This window comes from Rhinolophus ferrumequinum, chromosome 5, assembly GCF_004115265.2.
Source record: "Rhinolophus ferrumequinum isolate MPI-CBG mRhiFer1 chromosome 5, mRhiFer1_v1.p, whole genome shotgun sequence".
Lineage (NCBI taxonomy): Eukaryota > Metazoa > Chordata > Mammalia > Chiroptera > Rhinolophidae > Rhinolophus > Rhinolophus ferrumequinum.
In genome coordinates this window covers 71,277,136-71,293,642 of record NC_046288.1, presented here as the reverse complement: position 1 = coordinate 71,293,642, position 16,507 = coordinate 71,277,136, and the positions used below count along the sequence as shown (strand labels likewise).

At 35.6% G+C, this 16,507-nt stretch overlaps 1 protein-coding gene and 1 long non-coding RNA gene across 3 annotated transcripts in view; one reads left to right on the top strand and one right to left on the bottom strand.

Moving 5' to 3' along the window:
- The window catches only part of SEPSECS (Sep (O-phosphoserine) tRNA:Sec (selenocysteine) tRNA synthase), a 33,923-nt gene extending 19,121 nt beyond the window's left edge, over positions 1 to 14,802 (bottom strand). The window contains exons 1-6 of the mRNA XM_033106219.1: positions 14,445 to 14,802; positions 13,487 to 13,641; positions 11,292 to 11,410; positions 10,752 to 10,910; positions 7,969 to 8,122; positions 5,029 to 5,131 (exon numbers count right to left, since the gene is read on the bottom strand). Of these exons, the coding sequence (XP_032962110.1) occupies positions 5,029 to 5,131; positions 7,969 to 8,122; positions 10,752 to 10,910; positions 11,292 to 11,410; positions 13,487 to 13,641; positions 14,445 to 14,558 (804 nt within the window). The 5' untranslated portion in view covers positions 14,559 to 14,802. The remainder of the gene's footprint in view (positions 1 to 5,028; positions 5,132 to 7,968; positions 8,123 to 10,751; positions 10,911 to 11,291; positions 11,411 to 13,486; positions 13,642 to 14,444) is intronic.
- A 17-nt stretch (positions 14,803 to 14,819) lies between these two features.
- Positions 14,820 to 16,507, top strand: part of LOC117022262 (uncharacterized) — a 56,292-nt gene continuing 54,604 nt past the window's right edge. Inside the window, exons 1-2 of one of the 2 annotated variants that reach the window (XR_004423015.1) lie at positions 14,820 to 14,959; positions 15,351 to 15,429. This is a non-coding gene — a long non-coding RNA (uncharacterized LOC117022262). The remainder of the gene's footprint in view (positions 14,960 to 15,350; positions 15,430 to 16,507) is intronic. The other variant, XR_004423014.1, reaches the window with a different exon arrangement.

Here is a 16,507-nt window from a genome sequence, read left to right as displayed (position 1 = left end):
AGAGAGTGGATTCCTCCTGTGCCTCTCACCTGGGATATTCTATTTGACTATAAATGTTGACAGTAGGCCCTACAACTATTAAATAATTTTAAACACCCTCTGTGAGGTTAAGAACGGCCGCCATAATCTAATGGACTGCAGCCACCCACGCTGCCAATCAATGAGTTATACTTGTGAAAGCCTCTCTTCAATGCTTGGATAATCCACCACCTGCATGACCCCTTTAAGCAATAAATTATGCTTCTATCACCACTTGGATTACAAAAGAGAAAAAGAAAAATTTTATTTTTAACATCAACTAATGGCAAATTTTTCTGTATAGTCTTGGCAATGTTTCCACAATAACTCATGTTTCCTAATGTTATAATCTTAGATGATCTCATGCCACCGCAAATGAACTTCACATGAAAATCTAATATTCTGGAGAAAAATTGAATACTTACCAAAAATATAAAACTAAGTTCAAGTCCCCATCCAACATAGTCTATGACCTTCTGTCTAATGTACTTCAATTTTCTCCCCTTAAAATTAGAGATACTATCTAAATTTCAACTAAGATAGTTTTTTTCTTTATCTGTGTCTACAGATTTTCAATCTGTATTCACAATCCACATTCCTATTAATATTATAACCACATGTGACCTTCATCTTCACACTTTCTCTCCACATCTGTATCTCAGAGAGAACAGAAGCAGCAGATAGCTGGCCTAATCTAGGAGACCAGATCCAGGCAACAGGTAGAAGCAGCAAAAGCTGGAGGGGAGCCAACTACTCTGGAGGCTATCACATGATTGTTTAAATCTTAACCTTCCCATTACATTTTTTTCTATTTTCCTCATAAACTATGATCATAGAAAAACCTCACCATATCGCAGGAAAACAGAAGCACATAAGACTAATAGAATAAACAACTGAAAAACATGCAAAGTAGTAGCACATAAAAATAAAGTGGAACAGTTCGAGTTGCCTTTTGTTAACACTTAAGTACTGCCCAAGGCTTCCTGAGACAAACATGAACCTAAATTGGGAGCAGGATTACTAAGAGAAACATCAGTGCCCCAGACTTTGCTAAACCCCTTCATCACTAAAACTTAACAAACATTGAAAAGGCAGCATGCTATGTAGCAAGAAAGCAAAGAGACTGGACCCGACCTCAGGAATGGTATATAGACGTCATTCCCCACACTAAAGTCGGAGGAGGAGGAAAAGTGGAGGAAAAAAAACTAGAAGGATGGAAGGACTCAAACAGAATAGGAAGCACAAGAGCATGTTCTATGAAGTAAAGTGTTGCATTTACTCATTTATTCATGGGAACAAATATGTGGGCACGTATCATTGGCCAAACATTGTTCTAGGTTCTGGGGATAGCAGCAGTAAATAAAACAGATAATTATTCACATAATACTTACAATGGACCACTGAAGAATGCGGGAATTAGGGGTACTGAGCACCTGTGCAGTCAAAATCTGTGTAGAATTTAAGTCGGTCCTCCGCATAGGCCTATTTCCAACTACCCGATTCTTGGTGAGCATCCTGGATCACTCCATCTAATCTGCCACCCTCCCCCTCACGATGAGAGTCCATCAAGACCTGTCATACTTATTGTTTCCTGTCTGCTTCTGCTCCATGAGGACAGGATTTTGTTGTATTCACTGCTGCATCCCCACCACCCACCCTGGGGCATTGCACATCAATGGGAACCCTGTAAATATTTGTTGAATGAACTGACAATTAGGTCTGTGAATAAACAGTATAACACCTACTTCTCTCAAGTCTTAATAAGCAACGTTGCTGCTTCCCACACTTTGGAGCTTTACAATCCATTCTGACTCTAAAATATTTAATCCTGTGTATTTCTGTGACTCTATTATACCCCCCTCCATTAAGCTGTCCTAACATCCGTATTCCATGAGTCTCCTAAATTATTGCTCAGCTCAGTATATAAACAAAAGTACAGGTTCTTCAAAGGTTAGCTTCCTGGGGACTACATGTGTATACCAGAATGTTCTATGTGCTCAGCATTAAGCCATCTTGGGGCATCGCCCTTAACGCATTTTAGTTACAGCTCTTGCTTCACTGACTGCCTCATTATACTGTCTCCTCAAGAAAGTATTTGCAGTTTTAACACTTTGTCTTTTAGAGAAAAACAGGGGGCTTTGGCGTCACAATGAATTCGTTGGGCCATTTGGTAGCTTCGGACCTGGCGCAAGTCACTTAATCCTACCGAGTCTGTTTCTTCATTTGCAGAAGGGCAACAATAAGAAATATACCTTAAATTGTTAGGAGGAAGTTAATAAACTTTAAAAGCCTAGCAGGATTCCTGACACATGGTGGGTACTCAGTAAATACTAGTACGTATTACCATGAAGGACTATTGGGAAGAATTAAAGTTAACTTTAATTTTTTAGAATGTCATGAAACAGCAACTAGCACTCAATAAGTCCTAAGTATGTATTTGATTTAATGTAAGAGTGCACTACCTCTTTGGTGAGGGCCAACTTGGGACAAATGGAATGTGTACTGCCTTCTTTTTTTTTTTTTTTCTTTAAGAAATGGCAATTTTAGAAGGAAATAGAATAGCTGCATTTAAAAAATTTTATTTACCCATTTTATAGTGTTATTTTCTGGTTAAAATTTAGTAAAACCACCTCATGAATGAAGAGAGATGATAACAAATAGTGTATTCGTGATGCACAACTCCAAGGGCACCTTTCATATAGTATTTTAGAGCTCATTTTCTTTTATTAGTATTCATCTCTTCAAGTATGCCACCAGATTTTTAGTATTCAAAAATATGTGTGAGCACCAAAACACTGAGCATTTCCTGGGTTGAGTAACTAACATTTGAGTAAATGTTAAGTAACCATTAAAATGATCATTATGAAACTTTAGAGGCATGTGGAAAGTATAAAATTATCATCTAAGCTTGTATTTAAGTTTAAAAATTAAATACATTTTTCACTAAGTTTTAAAAAGTTAATTCTAAATGTACACAATGACTACAACTATATAAAAAGCAGTAACTGTACATAAGAAAAGAAAAGGGCATCCATAAATTACTAAGAGTGTTTGTTAGGGTAATAGGGTTATGAATGATCTACTCCTTCCTCACTTTTCTAAACTTTTAGTAATGTTTACATATTTGACTATTAAAAGAATTGAAGCTGCTAAAACTTAAGGAGGAGGAAAAGGGGAAAGGAGAGTAAAAGGGAGAGGAGGAATGCAAATGAATCACCAAAATGTTTTTTAAGATTTCCAGCATAGAGAATTATACAACCTTCCTATACTACCAAATTAGATATAATCTAGTTTAGAACTGTGATGAATGAAACGTTAAAAAGTTAAGGAATAATAGGAAAGGATACCAAGGAAATGGTAGTTTTCCTCCAAAGATATTATGAAACCCTGACATACCATGCCTACAACGTACTCCAACCCTGGACTTCTTATGTTATATAAACAAATCTATTTCCTTACTGGTGAAGCTGATTTGAGTTGGAATTTCTGTTTCTTGCAACCAATTACAACCTAACTGGCACAACCTTTGAGTAAAGAAATTAAGCAAATCAGCTATTATTACTATCATATAAACTGCATTTATATCAGAGATGATACTAGTATAATCAAAATGATTAAAAAAAAAGTTACTAGACAGGATCTACTGGGCTCAGGAGCATTTACCACGACATTGGAGAAGGCCACAGATAATCTGTGAATAAATTTTGTCCACCTGCCACAGATCACATGTATGACAAAATTGAATATGTGATTAACATCGTTATGCACACAAATTATATAACTCATATCATACACGAATAACATTTATCTATATCCTATATAGTATGAATAATTAATCATTGTAATAAAATATAATACTTCATTTATTCATTCACTTTTTTCAGTAACCAGTTATTGAGGGTCAATTATGTACCAGGTACCGTCCTATGTATTGAGGACATAACAGTGAACAAAACAAAGTCCTTGCCCTAATAGAAACTCAGTTCTAATTACTGTCAATTAACTAGACAATAAATAAACAACTTATCAAATGATGGTAAGTACTATGGAGAGGAAGAGGCCACCCACTTTAAGAAGCGACATTATTTTACATACCACTAGGTGAGAAAAAATTGCCAATTAACCTAAGACACCAATGACTATAAAATATTCCAATTTCAGAGATGTTACAAAGTGAAAAAAAATGTGCATCTGAAAATCGATGAATATGGTAAAACAAGAAAAGGGGGAGAGCAATGCTGGCAAGAAAGAGGAAGGTGTTATTTTAGATAGGATGTCTGAGAAGGTCTCATTGGCCTTAAAAAAAGGGAGGTAAGAAGCCATGCAACTCACAAGGAGGGGAATCCAGTGAGTGGGAGGGGCAAGAGCAAACGTCCTCTCACCGGGGTGTGCATATGTGGCGCCACGGAGGAACAGAAGAGGCATGTGTGGCGAGACGAATGGGTAAGAGGAGGGCAGCAGCAAAGGGAATCTGAGAAGCCCAGAGGCCTGACTACACAAAGCCCAGCAGGCCACGGCTGTGACTCTTCTTCGGAGAGGGACTGGGATCTAGTTAATGCTCATAGAAATAAAGCAAGTCAGACATTTTTTTAAAAACTTGCTAATTCCATAGTTTGTAAATGAAGTCATTTCCAGTCTAGGAAAATAAGGTACAGTGATTCCTTAAATATTAAATATAGCACAAACCATCAACATAGTTTTTAAAATACCATAATCCAGTATGTTAGAAAAAGGAGAATCCTGGTAATGAATCATTCTCCGAAAGTTAAAAACTAAGCTACTGAAGTATTTCTATGTTGGCTCTGACCAAAGCTATTAATCCAATTACCACCATACTTCCACAATTCACTTTTACTGACTGAATATTGTGTGCAAACTTCTAAAGCTCCATGAAGTAGAGGGTAGTAGACAACTGTTTTTACTATATTAGGCTGCAAGAAAAACAAAGTAATAACCCTGTCATACGTTAAAATCCCCTTTTTCCTGACACACTTCTTTAAACTCCCTTACCTGCTGAATGAGGTGCATACACTTTGAAGACTGGACCCCATAAGCATTGTTCACTATGTGTGGAACGCCGTAATTTGCACAAATCACAGCCAGCTCCTCTAATCTGTAAACATAAACATTCAATGGAAAGACACAGTCATACTACGCTTTTATAAATTACAGTGTGAAAACTATTTTAACTTAACAGTTATTCTTAACGTACACTAGGGAAAAAAACGACAAAACTGAAATTTCCACAACAGTATTTGAGCATACAATTCAGCAGTTTGAAAATACAGAGCAGGCACTTTAAACTTTAAAAGCTTGTAACTAAGTTACCAATAAATGAGAAAATGTATATTTACAAAAGTCTGTATAGATGGTCACTTTAAAGTCACTTTAAAATTTCTTATACAAAAAGCAGGAAGCAGATTATTTATAATGACTCTTTATAAGGTTGTATATTCATGTTTAAATACTTCTGGTTGCTTATCGTACTAAAGCTAATATATGCAAAATAATTAGCATATCTTGAAATGTTAAGAAATCTCACCATAAATATAATGTAAAAAAATATACTTTCAAATAGACTTCAATGTGTTAAAAAAATACAGAATATCAAAATGTTTCAGTACCAACATTTTCCAACAACTTGGATACTAAAGAATTTTGAAAATAGCTGCTTGTTTTAAATTCACTCTTACTTTTTCACTTGACACTCCTTATATTAAGACAATTTGAGAGTCTAACTTTATGAAAAGATAATTAGATTTCAATTAGAGTATAATAAATTATATTCCTTTGTGAAATCAAATACTACTTGTGACTGAAGTCATCTCTAATAGAAACGTCTTCATGCTAGAGGCTAAAACTAAATCCTACATACAGTTTAATAAAATTTATTTAAAAAAAATTCTTTCTACAATATAAAGAATTTGGAAGCAAAGCATTTTTACACAATAAAAGTTCTTTTCCATAGGTTATATATTTCAAATATACATTATATAGTTTTATTATACATAATATGCATAATACATTCATTTTATAGACGTGCATTAAGATGTTTTTAAGCTAAAAATAGGAATAACATTATGCTCTTCATCTGTCAGTAGTTTTCAATTTACTTCCTTAAACTCATTTTATCATTCCTTTTCATAAGTCTCATAAATCAACACAGAAAACCTTTGTTATGTAAACTAATTAGATGTTGTTTTTAACAAAATAGACCTTCTGGGATACACACAGTATTTTCTTCATAAAAGGCACTTGCACATGTTTGTGTTCTAATGAAAGCATTCCTTAATAATAAACTTCCTTGAGAGTAAGGCACCATAATAACATAAAGTACTGTTTAAAAAAAAATCACTTGCGAGTAGTTTTAGTCTGAATTGATCAAATCTACTAATATTTAGAGTGTATATAAAGGTATTCAGAGTGTATATGAAAGGCAAAGAGAGACTGAAAAAATATTTTTCATGTGAATCAAACTGTATTCTAACTTAGAAGCCAATTTAAGGTGTTTATCAATTAGAAGAAATGATACACTTCTTTTTTTAACAGTTCCTTTGATGATTTTGCCCCACAATGCTCTGTCCAATTAATGAACTAATAAAGACAATATATACATATTCAAATTGTGACTATAAAGAATTAAGTTTAATGTAAATCAAAATGTATTTTTTAATTTAATAAATATCAGAATTTCAAACATATTACTGAAAACGGTTTATCACCGTTTTTAAGGTTCCCTAAGAAACATTCATCATATAATACCACTAAAAAGTGGCAAATGAGAACTGTGCTGATAAAAAACTTCACAGTTTTTTCCAAACGAAATAATACATATAAAATACTTAATAGTACACAAGGCATACTGTAAACATCCAAAAAGAATTAATCAAAATGAAACAAAACCAAACTATCCTCAATGATAAATAATCTAACATAAATATCCATGTGCTATTTTTGTAAATGTGATTTATTTCTATCACATTAAAATTTCTCTAGATAGCAAAACCATCAATGAGAAAAAAAGATATATTAATATTTTAATATAAATTTAAAATGTGATTAATAATAAAGCATATACAATTTAATCTTAAAATAGAATTCAGACTCATGATTGAAGCAAGGTAAATTTTCAAGAGCATCGCTTTAAAATTGTCTCTTAAAGTCTGCCTATAAGATAATAAAAGCTAATATGTGTATGTATTCATTACTGCAAAATTATGTGACTTCATGAAAACCAAAGAATAACTTGATGCTACAAAAATATTCCAAATTACTAGCACTTCTATTCAAAACAGTAAAATGAAACAAAGATTTGCTGTCAAAACTAGAAATCTGTATTCCTATACCTAAGCCTACTACATTTTCAGAATAAAAATTTGTGGCCATCCTTTAGAAAAGTAAACATTTGCTTTTTTGCTTTTTTCTTTTATTTTCTTAAATATTTACATTTTTATTAGAATGCAAAGACAACCACCGTGAACACTGTCTGGGTTAATCTTCCAATTAAACAAAATTCAAAGAGCAGTAAATAATCCTAAAATTTTCTGTTAATACTGATAGTTCCCACATATGAAAACTAACTGTACCATCAAAGAAGTAGAGATAGCAATGAAAACGAGTAAACCCAACATTTAGCTTAGAACCTTCCATTAAATAATGAGGAAAAAGATGCTAAGAGATCAGAAACAGGGAAAAGAGCAAGAAAACAGATGCTCTGCATATGCTCAGGTGATAAAGGGATCTCCACCAGGTACTAGTTGTTTTTCCTTCTTCTATAGCAAAGTTTTATTTTCTCAAGCAATTATGCTGTTTCTCCACAAACTCATCTATTCTCTTAGAACAGTCCATTGACTGCCAAATGTTACTGAAGCATCTTTGAGAATTAGTATACATGCATTTTATTTAAAAGAATGAGGAACACCCAAAAGACAATATTCACAAATCATTTACCTATCAGGCACCCTTGGAGCAAAACAGGATGTAGTAGAATGAACACACAGAACGTTGTCAGGCCCCAGTTCCTGGACTTTAGCCTCCACTGCTTTCAGGTCTGTACGCAGCTCATCACCTTCTAAAACGTTCTCTATCACCACAGGCTCAAAACCTAAGCAAGCCAACCAAAAATCAAAATGTTAGTGTAAACATTTTGTGTAAATATTAGTGTAAGGGAAGATCCTGGAACTCCAGGGAGCAGTGCTCGTCTACGCAAGAACTCTAAATATTTATTTTGGTCGATGAACCATCTTCTAGCGATAAAGACCCGGCTCAATACTGGTATGAGTCAAACACATGTCAAAGTAACGTGAAGGACAACTAAACCACAGTTAGGGTCGCAAATCTATTTAACAGTTAGACATGACAAGAAAGACTAGTTCTGGGAAGGGAAACAAATGTTAAAAAGATACCTATAAAAGTAATAACAGTCACTGATGACGAAAAAGATAACAGTCCAGTTCAATTTCAGTCCACAGAAAAGCAAATCTACCCATTCTCTGGCAATGTTTAACTTTTATTTTAAAGTTCATTTTATTTCAGAGATGGACAAAAATAATAACAACTATTGAAACAAATCATAATCATCAACTTAATGTTTTACCTCTAAAAAAACTGTTATGAATTTTAATAGCCTAGAGATCACTGACCCATCTTATGGGTCAGCATACAAGGGCCTCCTATAACTTAAATATAAAAATTGTTTTCCAATTTTCAATTGAATCAGTACACTTAACTAACATGTGATCAAAGGTTTACCTGAATAATAACGATGTAACCTTGTATGGTAAATATTTTTAAGTATCTATAAACTTAAAAAGTTGTATGAGCAATATATACACTAAATAATATACAAAGCACTCATATTAACTAAGTACTTTGTGATACTAGTAAGTATTTAAGGTAAAAGTAAAACCTATGTGTTTGAGTCTCAGAAATTGTATACAAAATAAACCTGGGAAATTTTGCTCATAAAGTTATTATGTAGTCACATCTTTGGTCTTCCCAAATACCAAATCTAGCAACAGGCTAAATTCATGGGTTTAAGAGCTGTAAGCGATTTAGAAACCATTTAGCTCAACTTACTCATTTCAAAGATAAGACAGCCAAAGTTCAAGGAGGTGAAGTGGCTTCCCAAGGTCACACAGCAAGTTATAACAAAGTCAAGAGCAAGTAGTTTTGTGTTTTAGAATCCACATCAAGTTATTTGCATTCTATTTACAAAAATATAAAACCTCTATAATAAGCCACTATAAAATCATTATTTCAAATATGTTGGTTCAGAAATGTCCAGGTTTTATATCTATACCTTCACACCTAATAAAGCAAACATTCAAAACTTTAAATAAGTAGTTTCCTGAGGACAGCTAATTTTCAATTATTTCTCAAATCCTCAAGACCCAACCCTGTTTTGGCCTTCAGACGATTAAAATACAAGGTTTTTTAAAAGAATACAACTATCTTGCTTCCTAAGAATAGAGGCTATCCTAAAAAAGAATTAACTGCAAATTGTAGTCCAAATCATAACATCTTTTGGAAGTTTCCAGTTTTCCAATATGCCAATCTTTTCCATAAGTTAGTTATCAGTCCTTTGCTTAATAAGATGTCAATTAACAGACTTGACGATTTTATGCCACTTAAAATAAATCAGTGTATTTTTAAAAGTCTATCAGCTTTCTGCTATAGGTCCTTATTATGAATCCCTTTACATGAGTTTCTTTAGGATTATTTATGCAGTTTAGTTACAGCCCAATACTGTTCATTTCATACAACAGACTGAGGCCATTCAAAATAACCTTAAATTCTCAAATTCGACTATACTTAAGCAAGTCCAAAACTAAAATACTAATTTAAAGATTTTTGTCTCATCTATATTTAATGATGTCTGCGTTCTTGTACTTTGATTCATGGTAATAATTTATGTGTACTCCACTCGTGTATATACAACAGACATTCCTAAGCACCTTTTATGGCCCAGAGATTATTGTTGGGCATTTTATTTGTCATCCCATTTATTCCTCAAAACAATCTAGTGAGGTAGCTCATCATGTCTCCGTTTTAACCAACAGGAAAAACAATCCAGAAATTCCACTTTTAAGTATATTCCCAAAAGAATTCAAAGCAGGGACTCAAACAGGTAGGTACTGTACACCCATGTTCATAGCAGCATTATTCACAATAGCCAAGAGATGGAAATAACCCAAGTGTCCATCAACGAATGAATGAATCAACAAAATGTAGGATGAACATACACACACAATAGGAAATTAGTCTTAAAATAGGACAGAAATTCTGACACATACAATACCATGGATGAACCTTAAAGACATTAGGGGAAGTGAAATAAGCCAGTCACAAAAGACAAATACTCTATAATTCCACTTACATGAGGGATGTAGAGTAGTCAAATTCATAGACACAGAAAGAAGAATGTTTATTAGAAACTGTGAGTACTGGGGAGCGAACAGTTACTGTTCAACAGGCAGAATTTCAGTTTAAGAGGATGAAAAATTTTCTAGAAATGGATGGTGATGATGGTTGTGCAACAATGTAAATGTACATAATGTCATGGAATTATACATTTAAGAACGGTTAAAATGGTAAATTTTATGTATATTGATCACAATAACAAGAAGAAATAAGAACAGGTTTACTTTCTTTTTACTTATTTATCTCTATATAAAAAGGTTGAAATGTTTAACTGTGATATTGAAGACATTATATATAGCACATTCTTTTACCTGCAGTGATCATGGATTTAAAGCAGGACTTCTGGTCTATTCGCGGCCATATAATATACTTCGCCTTTGGTCTTTTGTGTCGCAATGTTAAGAAACACAGGGTTAGACTCATACCAGTTGCCATAGGCACTACAAAGCAGCTGGTCACTGTGTGGACACCTAGGAATAAAAAGTAAAACTGAAATTATTCCACTGATAAACCAGTATCCTTCATGAAGAAATTACATACTTCTTCTAGCAAATAATAAGAGTGGCAGATTTATTGCTTCCACTGTACTCACTCTCAGGAAGCTCACTGCCAAATTCATCCTCTATGCTTATGACTCTGACTTTCTATCTTATTCTAAAGGTATATATATATGTGTGTCTATATATATATATATATAGACACACATATATATATGTGTGTCTATATATATATATGTATTTTTTTTCAAAAGCTATATATATCCTTTTTGGAAAGAGGCACTAATATAAGAAATTAGGCAAAGGTATGTATGGCTGGTCAGCCAGAAGTATTACGATTAACACAGTACATACCAGCCAACTTTATGATGTCCAGGACCAAAGAATTGGTAATTTTGTTCAAAAGGCTAGAACCTGCAGCTTTTGGTTGCACAGCAGAAATATCACCCGATCGTCCAATTCCGTGAATGAACCTAAGCAAAAAATGGGCCAACAACTGGACAAAAACATTCAGTGTTCAGAGCAATCCACTGCATAAGTATACAAATACAATAACTAAATAATACCAGGAGCAATACTTGACTCCTGTAGATGTAGTTCATAAACTATTAATAATATGAAAATATTCTATTAAATTAAACAAATTCATCAATTATGCTGCGGTACTCCAAAGATTGCCACCATCAATTCCTTTCCTCTCTGTGCCCACATGGTACTGACACACCAAGAGATGAGTCTAATTCCCTCTACTTGAACCTGGGCTGGCCATAGTGATTTGGTTGGCCAGAAAGAATCTAGCAGAAGTGATGGTCTGCATCTTCAGAGCTGGGTCATAAGAAGGCTTCAAGCTTTCCACCTGGCCTCTTGAAGGGCTTGTTCTGGGGGGCTCCCTCTTATAATTCAGATGCCACGCTGGGAGAAGCCAAAGCCACATGGAGAGGCCATCTGAGCTCCCAGCAATCTACGTGACTCAACTGGGATAAATTGCCCAGTTGAACCTTCAGCGACTAAACTCTCAGCCAACAAGTGACTACAACTACATGAGAGACCCAAAGCAACAATCACCGGGCTGAACCCAACTGACCCACAGAACTATGAGAGATAATAATAAATGATTGTTTTAAGTCACTAAGTTTTTAAGTGGTTTGTTATGCAGCAGTAGAAAAGCAGAATATATGCAACACTAAATTAACGTCTTTCTTTCCTTTTCCCCTAAGCATAGCAGTGGTCTAAGTTCCAATAGGGATGAGCTGTTTCAAATATTGCCTTAATTTTAAAAGAACTATGTGCTCCTTGAAAATTAAGTGTGCAAATCCACTCATTTTAAACTAGATGTTATACACTATTTAAAAAGACTTCTGGATACTCTTCAAATAAAACATCTGTTTGCAATTTATAGTTAGATTGGAAATTCTGCACACTGGAATTACCACAGAACACTAGTTTGCACTTCATTACCACTGAAACCTCATGTACAAAGCCTTTTTTTACACAGAATATCAACCATGTTATCAGCCCATTTTTGACCATGAATTTTTCATCCAAGTTATACCTTCATTATCATTAGCTTTGACTGCAATGTTTTCTCTAAATTGACATATAACATTCTATTAGTTTCCACATAATCATTCAACACTTGTATATATTGTGGAATCAAGTCCATCACCACACATAGTTACAATACAATTTTTTTTCTTGTGATAAGAACATTAAAGGTCTATTCTGTTAGCAACTTTCAAATATACAACACAGTATTGTTAACTAGTCACCACGCTGTACATTACTTCCCATGGCTTACTTATTTTATAACTGGAAGTTTGTATCTTTTGGCAGAACTAGAAGTGTGGTGACTTTGATTGAAATAAAATTCTACTACCCCCAGGAAAATTCTTTCATGATCTAAACTCATGGAAGACAGGAGTTGTTAAGAGTTTACCTATATTTCACAGAAAGGTTGGAAAACAGAAAAATGATTACATTTGGAACCACTATCAATTAGTTATCAGAATTGATGAAAAGCTTTCTGAAATAATACAAGAGTGATTTAATAAACTAAAATTAAATTTAATATACCTTTTCCTACACCTACTGCAACAAAGCAAGGTACTTATAAAGTGGGATGCAGTTTAGATGTAGATGAATAATGTTTTAAAGATCCAGCTATTATACATCATTCTCTAAAAAAAACTTGCAATTGTAGAAAAGAAACATGGAAAAGTATAAGTAACCTTAATATATTTTAAACTCTTACAGCCAAGTAACTTTATTAGGTTAAACATTCTTAATAGAATGAATAGGCAGTTTTGTTAATCACCCAGAACCTGACAAGGTAACCACCACATACCAGAACTTGTACCCTACTGTCTTGAAAAACACCAGATAAACTGTTTCCATTTCCCTGTTGCATCTCGTTTACACGTCCATTTGAAGGGAGAAGAAGTAAGTTACAAGCATACATCTTATAATATGATGAATACTGCCACCATTGTTTCTAAGCAAAAAAAAAAAAAAAAAAAAAAAAGTTTTCACAAGCTACTTGAAAAAAATACCTGTAATGACGTCGAGCAACTAACGTAGATGCCACTCTCCCTTCCCTTTCTCCCACACCACAGTTGCCCAGGAAATTGTTGCTATCCATTATTGCAAGCTCATGTAGAAAGAGTTCAAGTGTACTTTCATCCCAACCATTCTCTGGACATTTGCCCTTAAAAACAAACAAACAAAAACATATTTAAGAAAACCATGCATGGTTCCCTAAAACCCTACTTCAAGGAATTTTAAAACTTTTTAAAGTGTCTTTTGCCATGCTCCTTGCTGTCTAAAATTCAGACATAAATTCAGCACTATGAAGAAACCTCGAATAGGCAAAACGTTTATGTTACACTGCATCGCACTTATCTACAGATTGTAAGAAGTGATGATAAATGCACACGGCCAGATTTACTTAGGTTTAAAGTTTCAGTTAAGGAACTGGAAATCATAAGCCTTATCTATAACGAAGTTCTGCAAACCACATTGTTAAAACTACGGGCTGTCAAACGTTAATGAAACTACAATCCAGGAACGCTGGCAGGTGCAGGACCGGTGAAGTTCCGGGGAGGCCCTTGGTTCCCCTTGGGATATCGCGGTGTACAAATACAGTGTGTTCCTCGAGTCCTTGGGAGTGAAAGATGGGAGATGCGAACACTGCCCTTTCCGCAAACAAAAAAAGTAAACCCACTGGGACTTGCCCCCTCACTTCCGCAGCCCGAGACTAGACAAACCGAGACTCAAAATCCCGACCCTCCACACACCCTAACAACACGCTCTGGGTTTTGCTGGCTTTGGCGAGGGTGAGAGCGAGCTGAGCACAGCAAGTCAGCCTAGTGCACGCCAAGCTGCGAGGGACTCTGGGGACACGTCCCAACCAGCAAACAGGAGGGGGGAGCAGGATCGGCACTAACAGGAGGGCGGGGCGGAGCCTGGGGGCGCGGCGGCTGGGGAGAGGTCCGACTGACAGCTCGGTACCTTCTCCAGAAGCAGCCGTATGAGGCCCTCGTGCGAGCGGCGGGCCTCACAGCCTTGCCGCACGTAAGCCGGCGACACCAGCCGCTCGCCCGCGGCGAAGTTCTCGCGGTTCATGTCGGCGGTGGCGACTGTGGCGGGAGAAGAGTCCACACAAGACACACACACGACGGAACCAGGATGCAACTCGCCGCCTGGACGGTACGGCGAGGCCTTGGGACAAAAATCTGCATCTCGCTCTCGCACATGCGTGAACCGCTCCAAACCGTGCACCAGAAACTGGAGAATTTGAGCATGCGCAAGGTGTCAGCGCGTTTAGCGGGCTTCAAATCGTACTGAAAATTAGCCCCGCCTCGTTGCATCTGATTGGTCTACTTAATCACTAGTGTTCCTGAGACAGACTTGAAACAAGGACTTTGCACTTGTGCAGAGGGGCTGAGGAAAGTAAAGGGCAATTGCGTGGGCTTCTCTGAAGAAAAACTTTCCTAAGTTACTCTGTGATCCAGTCCTGTTGAATGGTGAGATTTGCGCACTCTGTGCTTCAGCCTTACTTAGACCATGTTTCTCAGATCCCAGAACCTTTCATCCTTACCTTCAGACGTCTCAACATTTACAGTTGCCTGACAACCCCTTATGAAACAGCAATGCCCCACTCCTTTTCTCTTCTGCACTACAGAGTTGTTAACCTTAACACTTATCATCACCGCCTGATTTGCCAGACATGTGTTTTACACACACACACACACACACCTATGAATGTAAACTCCCTGAAGACAGGACCTTGGTTTTTGCTGTCACACTCACCCCACCCACCCATCCCAAGCTTCAAGAGCAGCGTCCAGAATATAGCAGGGGCTAAAATATTTTTTTTAAATATTGAATTAATGATTTACTTTGACCACTCAACAGCCTAGCCACTAGAGGCCAGAGATACAGAAATGAAAAGGCCGGATCCTCGCCTTCAGTTTCCTTGCAATCGTCACCTTAGGTGAGTATGCAGTAATTCCTGACATTGCTGTTGTCCAGTGATGTGCAAGAGCCCGTTTGCACTGGTTCATACTCGCTTGCAAGAGCTGATTGTTAAATGTTCAGTAATTTTGTGAGCTGGTTTCTAAATACAGCCACTCTTTAACAATACATTATGTAAGCTTACAATTAAGTTAATTATATTAAAAGCAAAAGTAATAAATGCTTAAACTCATCACTTCCTAATTATATTACTACATTTTACGATTATCTGTGCTTTTGACATTATTTATGTTGATGGTACCTTATGTAGTAGAAATAGAATATAATGATGCACACCTCTTTTCAACTCCTGTTTTAGTGGCTTCATGTGAGTAGCTCAAAATTGGCCTTGCTGGGAATATTTAGACCATGGAAACCAGCAAATACCACAAATCAGGCCCTTACCTTCTCAGGAGTCAACTTTTAACACATACCAACTCACTACTGTTCCCAGGGCATCCTGTCATTTATCAGCCATGGTACTTGTTAAATTGCATTTCAGTTGTTAATTTTCTGTCTTCCTTAACTAGACTCTGAGCTCCTGGTTGACTATATTTCATTTCTGTGTTCAAAGCATACACTGAACATATAATAGATGTTCAACAAATATTTGTTGAATGATGTAGACAATTTGAGAACTGAGTAAAACTATACAGAAAGATAGATTGCAAAATAATTTAGCTTATTTTTTAAAATAAGCGTTAGCATTCAAACTTTGGAAAAGTCAAGTTCTTATTCCCAAAATGCAGCTATTTTTACAACTTTTCCTTTGGAAAAGACTTCAAAGCTGCTTTGTCGATCACATGAAAAATGGGCAAAAATCGCAAGATCCATCTCATTACTAGATGGACACACTATTTTGAGCCAGCAGTTTCTCTCACATTATTCACCAGTCTTAATTTGGAAACATGTTTGTTTCCCAAAACTAAATCCATCAAGATATGCCATCATTGAAGGATTCAAACACACAGGCTGTGGAGATCATTTCAAAACTGTTCCAAAATTATTTTCATTCATTCACTCACCCAATGAAGACTTTTTAGTACCTACTACTTTTA